Source organism: Schistocerca americana, chromosome 6, assembly GCF_021461395.2.
Source record: "Schistocerca americana isolate TAMUIC-IGC-003095 chromosome 6, iqSchAmer2.1, whole genome shotgun sequence".
Lineage (NCBI taxonomy): Eukaryota > Metazoa > Arthropoda > Insecta > Orthoptera > Acrididae > Schistocerca > Schistocerca americana.
In genome coordinates this window covers 333,169,476-333,193,832 of record NC_060124.1, presented here as the reverse complement: position 1 = coordinate 333,193,832, position 24,357 = coordinate 333,169,476, and the positions used below count along the sequence as shown (strand labels likewise).

At 41.2% G+C, this 24,357-nt stretch overlaps 1 protein-coding gene and 1 non-coding gene across 4 annotated transcripts in view; both read right to left on the bottom strand.

The window, feature by feature from the left end:
* Positions 1–24,357, bottom strand: part of LOC124619388 (zinc finger protein 160-like) — a 219,771-nt gene that overhangs the window by 127,207 nt on the left and 68,207 nt on the right. For all 3 annotated transcript variants that reach the window (XM_047145734.1, XM_047145733.1, XM_047145735.1), the window contains 2 exons: positions 10,093–10,370; positions 7,226–7,327 (listed from right to left, as the gene is read on the bottom strand). In XM_047145734.1, the coding sequence (XP_047001690.1) occupies positions 7,226–7,327; positions 10,093–10,370 (380 nt within the window). The remainder of the gene's footprint in view (positions 1–7,225; positions 7,328–10,092; positions 10,371–24,357) is intronic.
* Positions 12,119–12,194, bottom strand: Trnas-cga. Its single transcript has one exon. It is a non-coding gene; the product is annotated as a tRNA-Ser (tRNA).

Sequence of the window (24,357 nt, the reverse complement as noted above, 5' to 3'; positions counted from 1 at the left end):
CACAAGTATTTGCCTAAGCCCTTCGGCAGTGCTTCCACACCTGCCAATTTTCAACATTACTTGGAACAGCTGACGGCTAAACTGCCCTTTTGTTCAAACTACCTTGATGATGATGTCGTCTCAGGTCGTACACCAGAGAAACACATTGCCAATTTGTGTACTCTCCTTCGAGTGTTGTCAGAAGCAGAATTCAAAAAACACAGTGTCTTGAATGCACGGAGAACCAATCTACTCCCCCACAGACACTCGCAGTTTGGCCTAAGATTCAATTGCCATGGCAATCAGTGCACACTGACTTTGCCGGACCATTTTGGAACAGTTGTTGGCTCATAGTGGTAGGCCTTTTTAGCAAGTTCCCATTTGCAGTACCTATGGCTTCTTCCACATCACGTAGCACCATTCAAGCTTTGTCCTCCATATTTTGCATACATGGTTTACCAGAAGAACTTGTGTCAGACAACAGACCACAGTTCACTCCACGTTGATTTTGAACAAGTTTTGTGAACAAAATGGCATTTGTCATGTAACAAGTGCTCCGTTTCACCCTCAAGACGGACCATCACCAGCAGAACTTCTGCATGGCAGCTGCCATTGTGTGCTGCTACACTTGCTACACTCACCTAAGCATCCGGCACCACTAACAGTCCACAAGTATCGCTTTGCACAGCGCAATCTTGTTCCTTTCAGGGTTTATGGCAACTGTTGGTGCTGGGAAAGAGGCTTGATCCAGAAACACATTGGCTCTTTTATGTATTTGATTGCTGGTCCCGACAGTCTGCAGTGCCGCCACCAGAACCAAGTTTGTTCATGTAACTTGCCCCGTGATTCTGCTGCTTTTCTTCCACCAGATTCATGACCTCAAGGGACCACACAGCCTTCGCAGCCGCCCACTGGTGCCACCAGGGCACCCCAGGAGGAGAGCATGGACAATGCATCCTCATCCCCGCCGTCCCTGCTCACCGACTCAATGGACCTGGACCCACCATCACCACCGTCGTCACCACCCCACAACACATCCTCAGGCCTGGACATTTGACCTGGCAGCAGTTTTCTGAAGGATGTTCCTGTTGCCTCATAAGCCAGATAGCAGAGCACCGTCGGGAGTACGCCGTCCTCCACAGTCATGGCTCCTGACTCATCTCTATGTCCCGCGTCAGGCCTCTGTCCCCATTGTTGATCACAACCTCCGTACACGACAACGGTGCAGCATTCCAGGGGGGAGGAAAGTGCTGGCGTAAGCTGAGTCAGCACACCGGTCGACAAAGATGTAGCATGGATATCGACAGAAGGTGCTGGATCAAGCACGCATATCAGGAGAGAGGCCAAAGACAGACTCGCAATCGTATGCTGCCAACGCCCTCTCGACCACAAGTATTTAGTTCACCGCCGCTGACCAGAGGGCCTCACTCACTCACTCACAAACAACACATTCTAGCTTGCGTCTGTCATTCACTCGCAGAGTGGCCTTGCTTAGTAATAGGCTACAACAGTGACCAGAGTAGTGTTTATAGGGGAACATGTATTTCACCAGCAGTGAGGCTACATGGGCTATGACGGAAGAGTTTGTACCACAGCACAAGGAGTCTGTTAAAAGTAAGTAGCTTCCTGTTCTTGTAAATAAAGAATCCTGTTAATCCAAGTGTGCAGTTGTGTTGTAGAAAGACGATACCAGCCACCAAACAACATCCTCTCCCTTGCTACCCATGGTACAAGACACTACAGTGGTGATGAGGACATTGCACAAAGTATAGCTACACTGTTGCTGCAATACAAGAGGACATGGCTACAGAGGTGCACGACATCGCTACAGAGGTGCAGGAAATTTTCGCATCACCAACAAGCACCAACCATTATATGACCATCCAGAATGCCTTGATTACCCACATGTCACAGTCTGTGACAAAGCAGCTAGAAGTTTCCACCCCATGGAGCTAGGTGGTCACACTCCTTTCCACTTACTGTGCCACATTCAGACTCCAGTGAGTAACACTGTTAATGAAGACATCTTATGGAATATCTAGTTGTCGCATCTTCCACTTGATGCACAGAACATACTGACAGTATGTGCTGGCGATCTCAACACGCTCGCACAAATTGAAGATCGCCTTGTGCCAAAATGGACCCGTCCACGGTGTCACGGCTGTTTGTCCACAGCCTCGAGCAGATAATACTCTTGCTGCATTGCAAGCACAGAGTGCTGTCCTGTAGACACAACACTCAAATAGCCAGTAACATCGCCACCACTCTCAGAGGAAGTGCATCCACTCTGCTACCACTGCAAAAGTCTGTTGGAACCACAGGCAATTCAATTCAGACACGTGGAAACGCAGTCCCCCATGTGAGATGGGAAATGCATCCGATGTCAGTGATGATGGTGACTGGCTCATCAGATGGCAGCCATCAACTGTTCATCACAGAACATATACAAAGCTGCCATTCTTAGTGGACACAGGTGCTGACATGTCAGCATATCCATCTGCCCAGCAACCTCACTCCAACAACGATGACTGCTGCCTTTTTGCAGCCAATGGTTCCACCATTCAAACATACAGTCATGCCACAATGGTACTGAATCTAGGCCTCCATCTTAAGTTCGAATGGCAATTTATTGTGGCAGATGTGGTACACCCTATTCTCAGGTATATTTTTTTTCATTCTATGGATTCCTACCTGACCATCATCATTCCTTCCTTGACACTAATACCAACTTATGCCCGCCCGGTTGGCCGTGCGGTCTAACGTGCGGCTTTCTGGGCGCGAAGGAGCGCCTGGTGCCCATCACGAATCCGCCCGGCAGATTTGTGTCGAGGTCCGGTGAACCGGCCAGTCTGTGGATGGTTTTTAGGCGGTTTTCCATCTGCCTTGGCGAATGTGGGCTGGTTCCCCTTATTCCACCTCAGTTACACTATGTCGGTGATCGCTGCGCAAACAAGTTCTCCACATATGCGTACACCACCATTACTCTACCACACAAACATAGGGGTTACACTCGTCTGGTGTGAGACATTCCCTGGGGGGTCCACCGGGGACCAAACCGCACAATAACCCTGGGTTCGGTGTGAGGCGGCAGAGGGGTGAAGTGGACTGCGGTAGCCATCGTGGGGTTGTGGACCACTGCAGCTGCGGCGGGGACGGAGCCTCCCCGTCGTTTCTAGGTCCCCGGTTAACATACAATACAATACTACCAACTTAATTAGTACACAGTATTGACAATACTGCAGTCTGGACGATCACAGATGGTTTTCCGTTTGCAGAACTATTGACGCAGTTCCTGGAAATCAATCAGCAACTACTTCCACTAGCAGGAGTAGCATTTGATGATGCACTATATTCTGATCACACCAGGAATGCCAGTTCATGCTTGGCATCATCATTTAACATCAGCAAAGTCGAAAGTATGCTCGCACTTGGAATCTGCCATCCACCTAGCAGTAGTTGGGTGTCCCACTCCACGTAATCTCGAAGAAGAATAACAGATGGCACCCTTGCGGGAATTATAGACTGCTCAATGCCAGGATTAGCCCACACATCAAAGACTAGGCAGCCATCATTCATGGCAAACGCATCTCTCCATATTGGACTTCATACGTGCATTCTATCAGGTACCCGTTGCTCCAGATGATGTAGCTAAAACCGCTGTATACACCCCATTCGATCATTTGAATTTACCAGAATGACTTTCAGACTATGCAATTTTGCACTGACCTTTCAACAGTTCATGAACAAAGTCTCAGGCAGTCTTGATTTTTGCTATACTTACACTGATGCCTTGGTGGGGTGAAGCTCGGACACAAACACCTAACACACTTACACCAAGTTTTTACTCACCTCTGTTCACATGATTTACCTATCAGTCCATTGAAGTGTGTATGTGGACAGCTGAGGTCCAATTCCTGGGTTACGCCATCACCCACAGGAGAGAGTCAAGACCATAATTAACTTTCCACAGCCTTCGACAGTATGAGAGTTGTGACGATTTCCCAGCACCATCAACTTTTTATCACTATTTCGTGTGCCATCATGCACTCTTAGCTGCTCCATTGAACAACGTAATACAAAGTCCACCAAAACGAACGATAAAACTGCTATGGACTAGCAAGGTCGAATTGGCAGTTACCAAAGTAAAGATCACTATCGCAGAGGCAACTCTGTCAGTGCACCTAGTTCCGTGGGCACCTCTCACTCTATGGTTGATGAGCCTCCTGCCACAATTGATGCCATACTGCAACAACAAGCAGATGGACACTGGCAGCACTTAGCATTTTTCAGCAAGAAGTTATCTACCGATTTCAACAGAGCCTGGGCAACCTGCGATCATGAATTGTATGCAGCATAAGGCACTATCAGGAAGTTCCAACACATGCTTGAGGGACAACAATTTACACTGGTCATAGTCTCTGATACATATTTATTCTTTGCTGTTGTTAGTACTCCATTGCTGTCCATGTATAGTTGCTTGGGCTGAAATGTCTAGTTACTGTTATGGGGTTTAGTTTTGCAATAAATTAAATCTGTTTAAACCTGCAAGAATTTCATTTTACAATGAAATGCAGAAACTATGAACTAGGTATACAACCAGATGCAGCCACTTACTCACACAGGCAAGTACCAAACTTCTCAACACAAATTGATCACCAGAGTATTTAAAATACATTACTATGCATCCTTATTATTCCAATGGAACCACCATAAATGCTGTACTTATGTTTATTTGGAATATATTTCTTTTGGGTAAGACAGTAATTTGTATACATGTATGAAACCTGAAACTGCTGTAGGAAATTTCGCCTCAGACTACCGTATTGGTCTGTCAGTAAAACTTATTGTAGTTAGACCAGCATCTTCCACTACTGCTATACTGTTGAACATCTCTTTTCCTGAGGGTTGACATTATCTCACTCATGAATTAATTATAAATGCATCGAATCCATGTCACACTGGTGTAAAACAGTACCAGACACATGTACTAACTGCATAACACAACATGGACACGTAGTTATACACTTTTCTTTCAGTTTCCAAGCAATTCCATTAACTAAAAACTGTCCTCCTCCATCATGAGTCATCCGTTCAAGAACTACTAAGCAGCTATTCCTATGCAACATAATGTATCTCAAACTATAGCTGTTCCAGTACATTAAACTGCATCAGAAATTGATTGCAGATGTTCGATATCTGTAACAAGGGGTGGCCGCCAAACCCCACGATGTCTGGAGATGGTTTCACCATGGTTTTGTCACGTGTTGAAGACACTTGCCACAGCAATGCTCAAACACCCAACAAGTTGTGCAGTTTCTGAAATTCTCATGCTGAGCCTCTGGGCCATCACAATCTGCCCTTGGTCAAACTCAGATAGATAACACACCCTCCGCATTCTACACATGGGCAGCACACTCACTGATACTACCAGCACTACACACGTCTGACTAGCAGTCATTCCACGCCAGATGATGCTGCTATCGCCTGGACAGGTTCATATTGATAGTAGGTCAGTGGTTATAATGTTCTGGCTGATCAATGTATACTTAACTGTTTACACCAGTTTAGGATGGTCAGACTGATTATGGATCAAAATGTGATGAAAGAAGAAACAATGGCGAGTGAAATCAAAAATCTATTTTTCTGAGTGTACAACATTATGATTTAGGAGTGGGAAAAACACAGTAGTTTCTTCTCCGTCCACGAGCCATAAAAAAATACCCACAATTCAAAATCCTATTATGTACCCTTTCCACATATGTCTTAATAACTGGTCAGTTCAGAGGTACATATTTACAATTAGGCCAAGGTGACTAGTTCTCAGGCTGCAGTAAAAATGACATTAATATCTGTGAAATTCTGTTTCTATTGCGTTAATCCAGGCCGCACAATAAAATTGTCAAATGTCAAGCTGCTATGCAGAATAGTTTCAGATTTTAGAAACAGTCTTTTTTTTTTATGTTTATTCAAATGATCAGAAGGCAGAAGGAAAGGTTAAGGTTTAAAGTCATATTGATGACGAGGTCATTAGAGATGTAGCACATGCTTGGATTTACCCTAAGAGGCACAGGGAGGTCATAGAAAACTCATGTTCTGCTCAAATTTGTTACTGTGGCTCAGACATGGGTCCACTATATGTTACAAATTATATACCAATTTAAATTTTAAAGTGGTGGATAAAATCTGCAGGCCAGATCACCTAACAAAAGGTTAAGACAGTAGCTAGATAATTATTAGGCAACCCTTCTGTATCAAATGAACGACAAAATACAAAAGAACTGATCTGGATTGCACAAGAAAAGTGTCTTCTTTTATTAGAACAATGCTTGTATCAACAAAAGTGCCTTGGCAGTGAGAAATCTGAAGGATTTAAGTCCTATTAGTTGAAATGTCCACCCTATTCACCAAACCTAGCACCCTGAATTCCAACTTTTCATACATCATTCAAGATTTGTGGCTGGAAATGTTTGGAATTCAAAGGGTTGTGACAGCTGTACAGGTATTTTGCTGACCTTCCAGAATGGCACTTCAGGGATGGAAAATAATCACTAAAAAATTTTGGACAGTGCATGTACTAAAAACGGATTACCCATAAAAATAAGTGCACTTAAAAGCTGTCTTTTTACTTCACCTTGATACCCTGCCAAACTTATGCATACTTCTTTTGTGGTTGTCCTTACTCACACTGTAGTGGTGAGCATATAAGAAGGTGGATGATGTGGGAATTCGCAGCAGACGGGAGCAGTGTACCACAAGATACGCAAGCCAATAGTGTTAGTCTGCTGTCTGTCAGTAGTGTGCATTTGGGGTGCACTTAGAACATTTAGTATTGATTTTAATGTTGATGTATGTATGACAAGAGCACTTAGCCAGTGTAGTTATTAGTGGTGGCATAAACAAGACATGTCTAGTGATGTGTTAAAAATGATGATAATGTTCTAAATATACAATTATTTTGCATAGATTGTCAGAAGCAGAAACTGTGGCCAAAGTGGCACTTGCAGTAACACTGTCGGATAACAGAATAGGCAGCAAGGTGTTGTGTGGGACAAGGATACAGAGCACACTGGCGACCCTACTAAGTATGCTTTGTCTGTCCCTGCACAGAATGCTTCGTGAGCCCACCTATTTTACTCGCACACAGCTACAGTTCGTGATGTCAATGGACGTGAGTACATAAGTAGCACTTTCTCTCAACAGTACATTCAGTGTAATATGTGAAATGCAATAACAGCAGAGAACTCACCCTGATATGCTTTGGAACAATAGCATCCTGCTGTGGAGGCCACCTGCCTGGACGGAATGCTGATCGATTATTTAGCTGCATTCCATAATGTTCACCATCAAACTGCAAGTGGACAAATAACCATGATTTGGGTAATGATTAGGTATAGTATGTAACAAAATGAACAGAAATTTTATATTTTCAGTGTACTATTGCTGCCACCATATACAGTGTGATATTTCCAGAACTGTTTAAGATATTGTCATTTTATTTTGAGCCAGATGAACTGTGAAAAGTTTTCAATAAACAACATATAATCTCTTTTCATAGCTATATTAACTGCAAAGACATTGATATGAACTCTTCTTTTTCGATAGGAACACTAGTAATTTCTACTGCTAATATCATAGTTCTTTACAAGTTGAATTCAACAGCACTTTCCACGAAAATGATATATTTAGAACTTATGATTTATCTGTTTTGAATATGAAACTGACTGCTGTTTTATGCGGAAGTTTGTGATTTCATACCCAACTGAGGAAATTAATCACATTGGATTGCATAGCTGTGATACCAGTACAAAAGGGACATAGGTGAAATTTAGCTTTCATACTGTCTGTCTCATTCTTGTATGTCAAGTGCTGGTTAGTTTGAAAACATAAGTGTCTTACACAAACCAAGAGACACTAGGTATATTACTTCTCTACAGAAAGTGTAGAAGCAACACAAAGGAACAACTGAGCTGTACCCACAAAGGTATCCTGAAAGATGATGTTCAACAAGAATGATAATTCAGTGAATGTGCGAGAAATTGCTTTTGGAAAAGGACTGGAACACTATGCACAGGGTAAGGACCAACCCTGGAACCAGTGGATCAAACAAAACAACATGTTCTGGAAGTTGTTGTTCATTATCTGTATGTTACCTCTAAAGAAAGTAGGATTGCGTCTGGAGTAAGTCAGCCCAGTATTCTTCACATTTTGAGTCAAAAAGCTTCCATCTTTATCATTCTTTTGTGATTTCCTTTTTGTTTGTTTTGCTGATGTAATTATGCAATGTAAGTATGTATCTTGACACTAAACTCATGAAGCATTGTGATTATTTAATAATCTTTATGCCTCAGTTCCCTGTTTTACAAATCCATTCAATTTTTGACATGCGTCTTTAAATCAAAGCTCTGGAAGCAACAAAAGCAGAACTGCCACTATAGTTAACTGACGCCACCTCTACATTTACACCTACATCTATACTCTCGAACCAACCGTGAAGTGCATCGCAGAGGATGCGCCCCAATGCACCAACTCTTAAGGCTTCTTCCTGCTCAATTCACATATGGGACACGGAAATAATGTTTGAATGCCTCTGTGTGTATAGTAATTATTCTTATCTTATCCTCATGATCCCTATGTGTGTGGTACATAGGGGTTGTAGTATATCCCTAGAGTAATCATTTAAACCCAGTTCTTGAAACTTTGTTAATAGACTTGGTATGATATACCACTTCACCAGCAGAACTGCAGAGGGCGAATGAAATTCTGTTACTCGGTTCTGAGGCAACTTCAGGACAACATGTTGTCCAACCCACCTCCCCCTTTCCTCCAAATTTCACGGAAAGCTGAATCTAAGAAATTGGTAAGTGCTGATATTGCCTGCAGGGAAACCAGCAACTGCTGAAATTAAGTTTCTCAGGACAGCCACAAGTTGCATTCACTATGTTTTATTGGTCGGTTTCACTCTTAAATTTAGCAAGAGCATCACCACAAATGCTGGAATTAACAGTTTAAAGTACAGTAATTTGTCGATTGCTTTGCTGATGTCAGTGACTCACTGAATCTCCAACATTGGCACTGTAATCAGCCAACTACTGTACTTTAAATTGTAAATTCCTGAGTTTCTGATTATGATCTTGTTAAACTCACACTGGTCCATAAAACATACAGAGTGCAACCTGTGGCTATCCTAAGAAACTTACTAAGAAATATGGATTATTGGGCCTTTGAGAATCAGCATTTGATGACACAGGTTGAACATCCGAGGCAGTGGAGTGTGAATGCATGGTGCATGATTCCTGCAGACTACCTGATTGGTCCCAACTACTCCGAAGAAACCTTAATAAGTAAACAATTTGCACAAATTCTTACCGAATTGCTATCAGTTGTCCAAGACAAAGTACCACTTAAAGTGGTATCACCACGATGAGTACTACTCACTTATGGCTGGGGAAGCACTTACACGATGTGCAGGTTTTATCAGTCAGTTCTTTCTCTGGGGGTAACTCAAAGGTGAAGAGGGAGAGAACTCTCAGGAAGAGCCACTAATTAGAACCCCCCCCCCCCTTTCCTCTCATGAGCTGCAAACTATGTTTGCATGTAAATTTTCACACATGCTTTACTTTCAAGGGTAGATTACAATTTACAGTTGATTGTTTCACAACCTATTGCATTTTCTTGCTGATGAGCAACATACAGACAACAATTTGAATCTGGATTTCCTCTCCCTAAACAAGAGTCCAGCAGTTTCATTACCCCACCACCTCATTCAGAACGAAAGACATTCATACAGTCTTTCTTCCTCCCTTTTCTCACAGTAGAAGGTGCCAAGGTCCATCTCCTTCAACCATATATTTTTAAAAATACATAAAAATATTACTCTTAGAATGACTTATTAAAAAATTTGATTTATTTAAAGTAAGAGGAGTCACCAGAAGAAAGTTCCTTTGCAGATGATACAAAAAGAGCACAGAGAACAAGAAACATCAAGACAGTAACACATTCCCCAAAATTATGGTCAGTCATTCTTCTAGATCTGTCTTATATTTCCCATTTACAGCATTCTTTTATCATTTCCCTGTTTTGGCTGATAATCTTTGACAAGTATTTCCGACAAACCTTAAAACAACTGCTGTTGTTGAGATGTTTCTGCAAATATGATGAACTTTTGAAGATCTGAGCACAACAGAAACATTCCCATTCCCACAAATCATCTGGCACATTAGCAGCAGCATCACTGCCCAACTTTACATCAGACTTTCCATTCCGAGGCAAAGTCGACGGCTGTTCGTTGTCTCGTTGCAGTTGCTGCTGGAGCAATGGAGGAGACGCAGTTTGTACTCCAGCATCGACACACTTCTCCTGATTCCCACACAAAGTGACAACTGGAGCAGAACCTTTAAAGAGAGATAAAGCAAGTTATTCTGTGTTCAATTAGTACAGTCACACAGTAAAACATTTGCCAATTCAACTAGTCAAATATAAATAAAAGCGTCTGCGATCAAATAATGAATAACATAATAAGAATATGTGTCTATGATGCACCAGGTGACCCTCAACTAATAGAAAAAGTGAAAAATCAATCAAAGCACAATGTACTTACCACTGAAGCATACAAAAAGATTTGGAATTCTTTTTAACAGTGAAAGAAATTACTGCCAGAAATCATTATACACTGGGCAGTCAGGATTTCATTAATCCAGGAGCTGTTGTCTGTTTTCGCAGAGCACATGAGTGCAAACATTGATCAATCACACTTCACAGTGAGAAATGTTCATTTTTGCACTAGTGAGTACTAAATCAACCACTTTCCACACAATTTAAATATCATACAAAACTATGTCACATTACCTTAAAAAAGGAATGCTCTTTTATTGAAGCTGTAATATAGATCTCCAATGGAGACACAATGGTGAATACAGAGGATTGTAAATCAAGCAATTGCATGGCTATCCTGATGTAGATTTCTTTAGATGGGGATAGATAGTTACTTAGTTATTAATATACTTATTTATTTGAATGTTCCATTAACAATAATAGCAATGTCTCTCTGTGATGTCAAATGAGTCATTTTATAATTATGAAACACTTTCTCAGTGACACAAATGAGATCATACTGACCATTTACGGTTATCTTAAGTTACACACGTTCCTGTGTGTGTCTCGTGCAAAGATTTATACTTAATTATGTCCAATCTTTAAATGTGAACTTTTAGGTTAGGCTTAACTTTGACTGTTATGAACGTCACCTGAAAATACACTATAATTTATTTTTCGTGCTAAATGTATCAAACGACATCTGGCAGCAGAAGGCAAAAAATTATTTTGTTCTAGGGAGCAGCAAAATACGTCTGGAGAGGCAAATGAAAAAGGTAGTTATGCCTCCAACTTTTCAATTCCCGCCCCCCCCCCCCCCCCCCCCACACACACACACACACACACAAGTGTCATCATCATCAAACTCAGTTGTCTCACGTTCAAAGCCTTCAGCATGCACTTGTTGAGATGAATCCAGCAAACTACTGGAAAGTCATGCCAGCAGCAACAGCAAGAATGGAGGGCAGTGTTACATTAACCCTGTTAACAACAGATGTTCATTCAGTAATCATCGCTTCCTCCAAAGCCACCTGGATGACATCTGTGGCAGAAATGGCACAGTGGCAACTATGTGAGCTTAGAGTCACAAAGCTAAGCTGGCTAAATCAAAGGTTTCTCCTGGGCACATAGAAATAAAAGGAAGAAAAAGGTTAGGGGGAACTGACCCAACCCTCTCAACTGCCACTTTCGCTGCTTCAAATGGTTCAAATGGCTCTGAGCACTATGGGACTTAACATCTGTGGTCATCAGTCCCCTAGAACTACTTAAACCTAACTAACCTAAGGACATCACACACATCCATGCCCGAGGCAGGATTCGAACCTGCGACCGTAGCGGTCGCGCGGTTCCCAACTGCGCGCCGAGAACCGCTAGACCACCGCGGCCGGCACTTTTGCTGCTCCCTGGTACGGTACAGCTTATCTTAAATGTCATGTTTTATGTTATTTCATAATTAGAATTGTTGTTGTTGTTGTTGTTGTTAGAAATGAGATTTTCACTCTGCAGCAGAGTGTGCGCTGATATGAAACTTCCTGGCAGATTAAAACTGTGTGCGGGCCGAGACTCGAACTCGGGACCTTTGCCTTTCGCGGGCAAGTGCTCTACCAACTGAGCTACCCAAGCACAGCTCACACCCCATCCTCACAGCTTTACTTCCGCCAGTACCTCATCTCCTACTTTCCAAACTTTACAGAAGCTCTCCTGCTCAGTTGGTAGAGCACTTGCCCGCGAAAGGCAAAGGTCCCGAGTTCGAGTCTTGGCCCGACACACAGTTTTAATCTGCCAGGAAGTTTGTTGTTGTTGTTGTTGTTGTTATTTTTGTCTTCAGTCCAAAGACTGGTTTCATGCAACTCTCCACATAAGTCTACCCTGTGCAAATCGCGTCATTTCCGAAAAACTACTGTAACCTGCATTCATTTGAACCTGCTTAGTGTTCATCCCTTGGTCCCTCTCTACAATTTTTACCCGCCACACTTCTCTCCATTATCAAATTGACAGTTCTTTGACACCTTTTCTATCAACCGATCCCTTCTATTAGGCACATAGTGCCATAAATTTCTTTTCTCCCCAATTTCATTCAGCATCTTATCATTAGTCACGTGATTTTCTTATCTAATCTTCAGAATTCTTCTATTGCATGACATTTTCAAATCTTCTACTCCTTTCTTGTCTGAACTGCTTACTGACCACCTTCCACTTGCACACAAGGCTACAGTCCAGATAAATACCTTCAAAAAAGATTTCCTAGCGCTTAAATTTACGTTCAGTGTTAACAAATTCCTCTTTTTCGGGAATGCTTCCCTTGCTATAACCAAACTGCATTTTACATCCTCTTTTTTGGCTATTGTTAGTTATTTTGCTGCCTAAATAGCAAAATTCATCTACTATTTTAGTGTCATTTCCTAACCTTATTCCTTTGGCATCAACTGCTTTAATTTAACTGCATTCCATTACTCTAGTTTTATTTTTATTGATGCTCGTCTTATAATACCTATTCAAGATGCTATCCATTCCATTCAGCTGTTCTTCCAAGTCCTTTGCTGTCTCTGACAGAATTCAAATGTCGTTATAAACTTCAAAGTTTTTATTTCTTCTCCCTCAATTGGAATTCCTTCTCCAACCTTTTCTTTGGTTTCCTTTACTGCCTGCCCAATGTAATGACAATGCAGATACCCTACAACCCAGTCCCACTGCCTTGTCAACTACTTTTTCCATTTCATGTCCTTTGACTCTTATAACTGCTGCACCCCAGTTTCTGTACAAGTTGCATACAACCTTTTGCTCCCTGTATTTTATTCCTATTACATTCAGAATTTTGACGAGTGTATTCTACTCAACATTGTCAAGAGCCTCCTCTGTGTACAAACTGAGGTTTCCTTTCCTTTAAATAAACTTCTAAGGTCAGTCATAGGACTGTATTGCCTAGCTTGTTCTTGCATTTCTCTGGAACTCAACTCGATTTTCCCAGAAGTCAGCTTTTCCAGTTGATCCATTCCTCTAAAAAACTTCGCATCAATATTCTGTAACTATGGGTTGTTACACTGATAGTTTGGTAATATTAATACCATTCAGCACATGCTTCGTTTCAAATCTGAATTACACATTGTTTCTCAAGTCTGAGGGTGTTTCACATGCATCTTTATCTTCCACACCAGGTGGAATAGTTTACCAGGCTCTCTCCTGGTCTTTCAATGTTCTGTCAAATTCTTCCCACAGTATCAAATCTCCCTTATCATTTCCATTTATTTACTCTTCCCTTTCTTTAAAAATATTATTTTCAAGGTCATTTCCCTCGTAGAGTGCCTCTATACATTCCTTCCACCATTTAGTTTCCCCTTCTCTGCTTAGTATTGGTTTGCCATCTGAAATCTCAATGCTCATACAGTTGCTTTTCTTTTCTCCAAAGATTGCTTTAATTTTCTTATAAGTGACATCTACCTTTCCACTAGATCTACAGCCTTAGGTTTGTCCTCTAGCCATTCCTGGTTAGCCATTTTGCCCTTTCTGCCACTCTTACTTTTTAGACATGCATATTCCCTTTTGAGCACTTCACTTGTTGCATTTTTAAATTTTCTCCTTTCGCCAATTAAAACAGAATTAACGTTAGAAAACATTAATGTAGTCATTCTCATACTGCACTTAAATTAAATTAAATTAAATGTATATCTTGACATCTTTCCACATCACAGAACCCCTCTCCATGGAATCCGTTGAATACAAGTAATGTAATTTCGTATTTAAACCAAAAAACTCAAAGATCACTCTGTTAGGGAAAAAAAAAAATTCAAAATTAAAGAAAAAGTGTTATTGTAGATTTAGAAACTTCTATCTTTTGTCTCAGCTGCACTTTCTTTTTTTTTAATTTAATTTAATTTCATTTTTAGAATATGACTAGTTTTGGTCACATGTGATCTTCAGATCTGTAAAGTTGTGTAGTATTCTAACGAGTAGTTTCTGCATGACACAACGGGTTGCTTATGCAACTACACAGTTCTGAAATGATCATGTGATCAAAATTAATCATAATGTAACAATAATAGGCAATTGAAATGGAAAAATAAATGGTACACCAAATTTTTAAATATCAACTCAGTTGCTGAATTCACTAAAAAATAAAATAAAATAAATTAATGCAGGCTATATGCTGTATATCGCCAGTAGGCCAAATACATTGTGCCTCCAGCACAGTGTCTCTTCCCCGCAGGTTGGCCTACTATTGGACTGCACCCCTCTTTTCTGTGGTGACTAATTACAAATATCACAATGGCATCACATGTGGTAGATGCAATACCATTTACAAACAACATGTTGATACACCAATTGCTACAGGCACCACAAGGGGGCATGAGCCACGTTTCCAAGCAGCACACGCATCAGGAATATGGTGGTGCTTCTACCAAGAACCAATTTCTGACCACAGATCATGAGGTCATGGAGATCCTTCCAGATAATGGATATTTAGGGCAGAGTGCAACCTTCAGCACCAGCATTCAACTGCTCACTCAGATTTGGGACAGGAGTCTGCTACACCTCGTGGCCATCAGTCAGAATTCACCGAGACCAGCATGGATGCTTGCATTTACACTGCAGCACACCGGAACGTCTCCACACAGCACAGCTTACATACATCCCTTGGGGTGGGGCTCTGCTACGGGACTGGTATTCCGCGGCTGGACATTGCTTCTGTTACTCTTATGTGATCCCAGACAATCTTTCCTTTCACTTTATTGTGAACTTGTAATGTGAGTGAAAGTGTTCATGAGTGCAAACAGGAATCATCATTCACTGAAGCTTGCTTCACCCACAATGTGTTTTAACAGTGGTGACAAGGATAAAAACGTGTGTTCTACTGTGGTCTCATATCAATAGCCGCGACGAGGGTACACTTTTTCAGCAATAATTGATCGGTTCCGGCACTTTTGCTTTCCCTGTGTGTCAGTGCGTTCTCGAGGTGGCATTGTGGATAGTTGGCTTCATTATCGGTTGCTTCTGAGTCACGGGAGATATTGGTTTAGTGTGCATGTCATGTACTGTTTTGTGTGAGTGATGTAATAACACTTTGTGTACATTTTTTGCATTTTTGTGGACTGCATGGTCACGAATTACCATGTGTTTATGTTCACTCTTCCTTTTGTGTTTTTGGAGGTTGTTCATCGCTGGTAGCTGGTATTGCTTGCCTGTATATCAGAGCTGATGAAGCATCTGAATTGGCTCCAGTGCTCCCTCAGGCTCTAGTGACGACTCCTATGGCTCCAGTGACTCCTACAGCTCCAGCATCAGCTCCTGGTCTCATCAGTCACACAGTCGCACTTCCTCTACCTGTGCCTGAAACTCCTGCAGCCATGGCCAGCCTTCCTCTCAAGGGAGGTACTGCCCAGTTCCAAGCTAGCGATGACGCAAATGTCAGTTGGCCCTGCGCTTCATCCCGTCAACCGCCCACCGCCAGCTATGCCCAACACTGCTCCGCACATTGCTATAGTCGGCCCTTTTACTAAGGTTGGCATCGCTGGGACATCAGTTAGTGACGAGGTTGGTGACCACATAATGCAGCTCCATGGGTCACTTGGCGTTGACATCCTGCCCGTCCCTACTGCCCCTCCCTTCAGCCATACCCAATGCTGCCCGGCCACTTCTCGCTTTCACCACAAAGATACAGCCGTGGCCGGCCTTCCTAGTGAGGGTGGCACAAACTTCACCTGTTGCATGCTCACTGCCCCTCTGGTCATAGCCGGACACTGGTCCTGTTCTCATGCACCTTCGCCACACGGATGCAGCCATGGCCAGACTCCCCACGAGTTTGGAGCACTACATCATTCAGCACTGAGCTCCTCACATCACCTCCTGTTGTGCCCAAAGCTGTGCTCATGGCGCCGTCTGTCTTCCAGTCTCTCTTGAACAGATTGAATACTGTTCCTCTCACATCAGAGGAATATGAAAGAGAGTTCGGTTTAATCAAGTATACTGCCACACATAATTGGTACCCAGGGTCTATGGTTGAGAAATTTAATAAAAAATAACAGTAAAGCTTGAGGGCTCATGGAAGGGAATCATTCCACTGGAGAAATGAACAAGTTTTAAAAGATTCCACATCATGGATACATACCCGAGAGAAGTGGAAATAAACTGATGTCAGCCAAACATAACTCCAGCATTTTTCATACCAAACAGTTTCTGCAGTAGGTTAAGGAACCATGAACTCTTCGAAAAGGATCCTTTCTCCTATCCTGATGTCTATCATACTGATACAAGCCAGCTGTGTAAGAGCAGATACACTGGCCAGATAGGTAGGAATTTTCATACAAGATTTAAACAACCATTTTCATACAAGAGTTAAAGAACACTTACACCTGGACAATTCCTGTTCAACTTTGACAATCAATCTGACAACCAACATCAGCTGCAGCAGGTTAGTAATAACTTATCTGTCTTTGACACTGCAGAAAAAGGTCAGATACTCAATATCATTAAAGAAACTGAAATCTTAAGAAGACTTTATTCCCATCTTCTCAATACCATTATGACTGTACTGGCCTATATCACAAAAATATTCTACTTAATTATGACATTATTCAGGCACGTTAAGGTGTGCAAACATTATATTTTTCCTTTTGTTTTCTTTTTTAATATATATGTATTGGTTCACTTCCCTGCTAATGTTGTAATGGTTCCATCTCCTTCGTGCTGTTACTTCCCAGTTTTCCAGTTTAAAAAGTTCATCAATCGCATAGCCATTTCATACCACATCTGCGCTATGGGTCATGTGTGGCCTCGATATTCACAGCTAGAATTTACTATTACATAGCTTTCCTGTTAGTGCTCCTGGTCGTGCAACATGGCAGAATGATTTTTATGGAATTTATGTAAGTAATCTCACACAATATGTGATTTATCTTCCCATATTTATTGCATTTTACATGTTTCAAGATTGTGGTATCTGGTCATGATGTCTGTTTTTCTTTGGATTTTTCTAGGTCTTCCCTTTTATTCTTTTTGACATGGAGCTTCTGTTCCACAACAACTTCAGGGTGAGGATACCTCCCCTAGTTAAGTGATTTTATTTGTGAAGTAATATCCAGTTCTCTCATTGAATTTATTTTAATTCGTTTTATAAATTTTAACCACAAAGTTCGTTTTCTGACATTTCAAACTTGAGGATCCCTTTGATTTTGTCTTGCAACACAATATTTCTATTATTACAGTTTACACCATATGGTGGAACTAAGTGTCCAAAACCGGTCATGTATACAATAAAATATTTTTGATTCACCAACTGTTGTGCAGCTTTTCATTTTACAAAATGGACTTATACAGCTGCAGCCATACCATAAGAAGAACTTTCTTAGAATTGGGAATAGTTTCTTTTTGCATAAATTTTGTTCGTTACTACGAAATAACATGGACATCAGGACATAATGTATTTCTGCTAATTTCAATTTGGTCTTTGATGATGGAATACTGAAGTAACCATTATTTCTACACTCTACAGCATTGCATGAAACAATAACTGACGAACAGTTAGAAGCTCTTCTTATTGACAGCCATCCACAATTATCTGACTAGGAAAATGATAGATTATTGTTTTTGACTGAAGACTGTCCAGCTGAGATTGATGTAACTGACTGCTAACAAATAAGAATGTTAAGATGTACTAGGAGAATAGGAGATCCTTAGAAGGTGAACTCCTCCGACATTTAAGATGTATAAGATGTAGAAAATATGAATAAAAAGCCAAGAAGAGCTGTGCTGCAACCAATTTCAGAAGTCAGGTCTACAATGTTGGCCAACTACTAAAATTTGTTGAGGCGAGGAATGCCTCAAAATGCAGGAAAACTCCCTGCAATTGCAAGATAACACACGAGTGTCAAATGCAGATTGTATTTATGTATTGTGAAGAACAACTGTTTCCAAGATTGTACAACACAAAGATTTATTTACTGGCTGTAGTAAATTTTTACCGGCAGAAATTATTGTATGATTATTTTCTTATATTTATAAAGTTGTTTTAGAACATTAACAAAATCCTGTATTGCAATTCATATATTTCAAAAATATTAACATTAAGAATTGTATTTTCTGTGTGCATTAGAATTTGCAGTTTACTGTTTCAAATAAAACATATATGGGTGTGCATACTGACAAAATCCGAATTACGGAAGTTACAAAGCATTAAAACATTTAGACTCACTATATAGCCCAACAACTTTCAGTCTTCTTGTTACTTCTGAATTTGCTGACGAAAAAAAGAGGTTTTCATTCAGTATTGTCTTAGGTGTCTGATGCAAGAAAATTAATGTGGTGCATGTCTTCATACTTGCTGTAGACAACTACTTACATAATTAAGTATCCTTCAAACAGCATTATGAAATATTTATTCTCTTACAGAATATTTTAGTTATTAACACACCACAATATGAAAATAATAGTAGTCACCAACACAGCAATAAAAACAAAAGCAATATCCAAAATTCATGCCATAATTCTTTCTCATAAGTCATATTATGGTCGTATAATTTGTCAATCTTCCTGGTGAATTAAAATAACTGATAAAAGACTAGATAAACAACATGCAAAAAATTCTGCTTGACATTTCATGCCTGAGAGAGGAACTTTTGGTAGCTATAATTTTAGACCGTGAGAAAGTTGCTAGTTGAGTGAAAGTAAGAGGACAGGTTAACAGACTTGGTGTCACTTCCCCGTATTGGCCCTCCCGTCTTGTTATCTTTCCTTTATGTAGTCTCAGTTTGAAAATTATTTCCTTAATAGGTCCACTTGCCACACTTCGAACAGTACCACACAGTGCACTACAAATACAAGAAAATGACAACAAAATTATTTGATACCAATCACTGCCCTGTACTATCACAATTCAAGAACTACAAGGAATCAATCAGCATTTCACATAACTGAGGCTTCATCAGTAGTGATGGGTCCACACTCCAGTTTCAAGAACCGACTGGCCAGTTGATCATTGTTTTTTTTTTTTTTTTTTCCTCTCTCAATCAAATGAAACAACAAAATGAAACTACTCTCTGTGGCCACATCAGCTGTATGAATCTTCACCCAATATCTGAGTAGGAGTACTTTCACTTACTTACCTGTTCAGCCTTTTCGGTTACACAGGAGCTATGACTAGGTATGCCGCCCTTTTTTTAGTGACAATTAACTTATTGTGGTGTAACATGTCACTTTGGTAAATGACGTGTTTCTTAACACCTACCTAACCAATGAATGATGTTTCTGACATCTGAAAGTATTTTTATTAGTCACGAGATGAGTTTAGAAACAACTACTGCTTGGAAGATTATTCTTATTTGTGCATGTATGTGGTTTGAATGGACACAGCATGCCTGCAAAGCGAGACTACGATAGCATATTTACTGTGCTTAATGATATTTCCTGGTCTGGCGGTTTATTCCATATTGCAGTGTCCTGGCTTGGACACTGAAACAGCGAGTACTGTGACAATGGGAATGACATCACAGTAGGTAGTTGAAGATCAGCTTTCAGACTGGTACTGAGCTGTATGGAGTGAACATCTTACAGAGTAAATGTCAAATCAGTGCATTTTCATGGAAATATATATCAAGTGATTCCATGTTGTAAAGCACAGGTAGGCAACCAGTGGCACACTGGCTGGATCTGGCCGACAATGGGTTTCAATCTGGTCCATTGAAAAAATTCTGGCCTGGAGAGCGACATTGCACAATTTTGCAACAGAAGTTTTTAAGACCGCAATTGTAATATCTCTTATGTAAAGAAACAATGTTCACAACACATAAATAAATGTAAGCATTTGAAGATGGGATTAATATGTAATGAATGTATGAAATGTGTATTTTGATGCATAATTTGTTGCAACTGTGTGCCAGGAAAGAGGTACTATTCATATTGGTGTGTTGCGCAATAAACATTACCATCACAGATGCTACAGTTTTCACTTCATACCTGTGGGTCCCCAAAGGGTGACCATGCCTGTTGCAAAGTAAAGAACAATATATTAGTATATCTAAAAACAAAGATGATGTAACTTACCAAATGAAAGCATTGGTATGTTGATAGAGACACTAACAAACACGAATACACACACAAAATTCAAGCTTTCGCAACCCACGGTTGCTTCATCAGGAAAGAGGGAAGGAGAGGGAAAGACGAAAGGATGTGGGTTTTAAGGGAGAGGGTAAGGAGTCATTCCAATCCCGGGAGCAGAAAGACTTACCTTAGGGGGAAACAGGGACAGGTATACACTCACGCACACACACACATATCCATCCGCATATATACAGACACGAGCAGACATATATGATATACAGGGTGTTACAAAAAGGTACGGCCAAACTTTCAGGAAACATCCCTCACACACAAAGAAAGAAAATATGTTATGTGGACATGTGTCCGGAAACACTTACTTTCCATGTTAGAACTCATTTTATTACTTCTCTTCAAATCACATTAATCATGGAATGGAAACACACAACAGCAGAACATACCAGCGTGACTTAAACACTTTGTTACAGAAAATATTCAAAATGTCCGCCATTAGCGAGGATACATGCATCTACCCTCCATCGCATGGAATCCCTGATGCGCTGATGCAGCCCTGGAGAATGGCGTATTGTATCACAGCCGTCCACAATACGAGCACGAAGAGTCTCTACATTTGGTACTGGGGTTGCGTAGACAAGAGTTTTCAAATGCCCCCATAAATGAAAGTCAAGAGGGTTGAGGTCAGGAGAGCGTGGAGGCCATGGAATTGGTCCGCCTCTACCAATCCATCGGTCACCGAATCTGTTGTTGAGAAGCATACGAACACTTCGACTGAAATGTGCAGGAGCTCCATTGTGCTTGAACCACATGTTGTGTCGTACTTGTAAAGGCACATGTTCTAGCAGCACAGGTAGAGTATCCCGTATGAAATCATGATAATGTGCTCCATTGAGCATAGGTGGAAGAACATGGGGCCCAATCAAGACATCACCAACAATGCCTGCCCAAACGTTCACAGAAAATCTGTGTTGATCACGTGATTGCACAATTGCGTGTGGATTCTCATCAGCCCACACATGTTGATTGTGAAAATTTACAATTTGATCACGTTGGAATGAAGCCTCATCCGTAAAGAGAACATTTGCACTGAAATGAGGATTGACACATTGTTGGATGAACCATTCGCAGAAGTGTACCCATGGAGGCCAATCAGCTGCTGATAGTGCCTGCACACGCTGGACATGGTACGGAAACAACTGGTTGTCCCGTAGCACTCTCCATACAGTGACGTGGTCAACGTTACCTTGTACAGCAGCAACTTCTCTGACGCTGACATTAGGGTTATCGTCAACTGCACGAAGAATTGCCTCGTCCACTGCAGGTGTCCTCGTCGTTCTAGGTCTTCCCCAGTTGCGAGTCATAGGCTGGAATGTTCTGTGCTCCCTAAGACGCCGATCAATTGCTTTGAAAGTCTTCCTTTTGAGACACCTTCATTCTGGAAATCTGTCTCGATACAAACGTACCGCGCCACGGATATTGCCCCGTGTTAATCCATACGTCAAATGAGCATCTGCCAACTCCGCATTTGTAAACATTGCACTGACTGCAAAACCACGTTCGTGATGTACACTAACCTGTTGATGCTACATACTGATGTGCTTGATGCTAGTACTGTAGAGCAATGAGTCGCATGTCAACACAAGCACTGAAGTCAACATTACCTTCCTTCAATTGGGCCAACTGGCGGTGAATCGAGAAAGTACAGTACACACTGACGAGACTAAAATGAGCTCTAACATGGAAATTAAGTGTTTCCGGACACATGACCACATAACATCTTTTCTTTATTTGTGTGTGAGGAATGTTTCCTGAAAGTTTGGCCGTACCTTTTCGTAACACTCTGTATACTGATATGTCTGCTTGTGTCTGTATATGTGCGGATGGATGTGTGTGTGTGTGTGTGTGTGTGTGTGTGTGTGTGTGTGTGTGTGTGTGTATGCACCGGTCCCTGTTTCCCCCTAAGGTACGTCTTTCCGCCCCCGGGATTGGAATGACTCCTTACCCTCTCCCTTAAAAACCGTATCCTTTCATCTTTCCCTCTCTTTCCCTCTTTCCTGATGAAGCAACCGTGGGTTGCGAAAGCTTGAATTTTGTGTGTGTGTTTGTGTTGGTAGTGTCTCTATCAACATACCAATGCTTTCATTTGGTAAGTTACATCATCTTTGTTTTTGGATATATTTTTCCCAAGTGGAATGTTTCCCTTTATTATATTCAGAACAATATATTAGTATTTATGAAGAAGTGCTTTCTTTATTTATAATCCAGTCACTGATGGTAAATTAGGGGAAAAAACGTGTAGTCACAAAGGTAAGAGGGAGTGCCATAAATAACATACTAAAAATCCTGACCATCAGGGTGTGAGCACAGGGACTGGAATACTTTTCACAGAACGAAGAATATCAAATGTCCCAGCCTCAGTTTTCCAAACATCTGAAGAATTTCAGAAGCTTAAATTGGCTCTCTCTGCAACACAAGTAGGTGAACCAAGTGTTATAAAAACTGCAGATATTTCAGTGTTAAGTCAAGACATGCATTACAACAGAGCACTATTCTGGGCTTGAACATGATCAGTCCCAATCCATAACACATATTTGCACCGACTTGCAAGATTTACTCATCAGGAAATGGGGCGAAGGGGGGAGAGGAGGGGAGAGGTAGAACACAGTTAATTTTGAGTCTTACTCCAAAGTTACAAAACAGAAGAATCTATCTCCCTTGTAATTGTGTAATTTGATGTTTCAAATGTAAACAATAATATGGTAGACAAGGCACCAAAACTTTGCTAGTTGTATTAAAGAAGTAGCTCCTCTTTTCTGATGGCATTGGCAACAGGAAACAGCATGTGCTATGATGAGCCAGGAATGATTCAATATGTTTGCGTATTATGTAAAGATACTTTAATAAGTTTGTAAAGTTACTTTCTCATGGGTAGTAATATCTCTGTTTGCCCTGGATTTTGTAAAAAGGGAATTTATATTATCTAGAAGATACTCTAATCTCGGTTTCAGTAATCAGGTTATTTAAGAAGGGCGGTTGCCTTGGTGGGGCTGCCACCTTATCGCCCAGGCACTGACAATTTACCAGATGTTCAGTATATGGGCTTGGCATTTCCTCTGCACCCCTATATGTGGTTTAACCACCAGCATCGGTTAAGTGGGGAGAATGGAAAGGAAAAGAAAAAGGATAGAAGACATGTTTTCGATAGGTCATTGTGGGACACACTTGGTATGGCTCCTCCCCTTCAGCCTTTCCAGCATGGGTGACCCTGCCAGTATCTACGCTACTGCTGGCATAGCCCTCCAACTTGGAAGGTGACTAACCACATCAAAAATCAGCTCCAAGTTTTTATCAACCACTGTCTCTGGTGTATTTTAAATGTGAGATGGCCAGATATAATGGCAAATGATGATCTTTGGACGAAGACAAATCAGCAACCAATCAATATACAAATCAAGGAAAGAAAATGGAACTGGACTGGGCATACATTGGGGAAACCTGATGGAGTTGTTGAAAGGGTGGCGTTGGACTGGAACTCTCAAGGAATTAGAAAACGTGGTCATCCCAAACAGACCTGGGAAAGGACGATTGAGAGAGAGAAGCTGCAGAGGTTGGGAAAACCTGGAGTGATGTGAAGAGACTCGCTAGAAATCGTACCAGGTGGAGGAATTTCGTCATGGCCCTATGTTCCAGAGGGAACGACAGGAACTAAGTCAAGTAAGTCAAGAAGATACTCAATACTTTGGT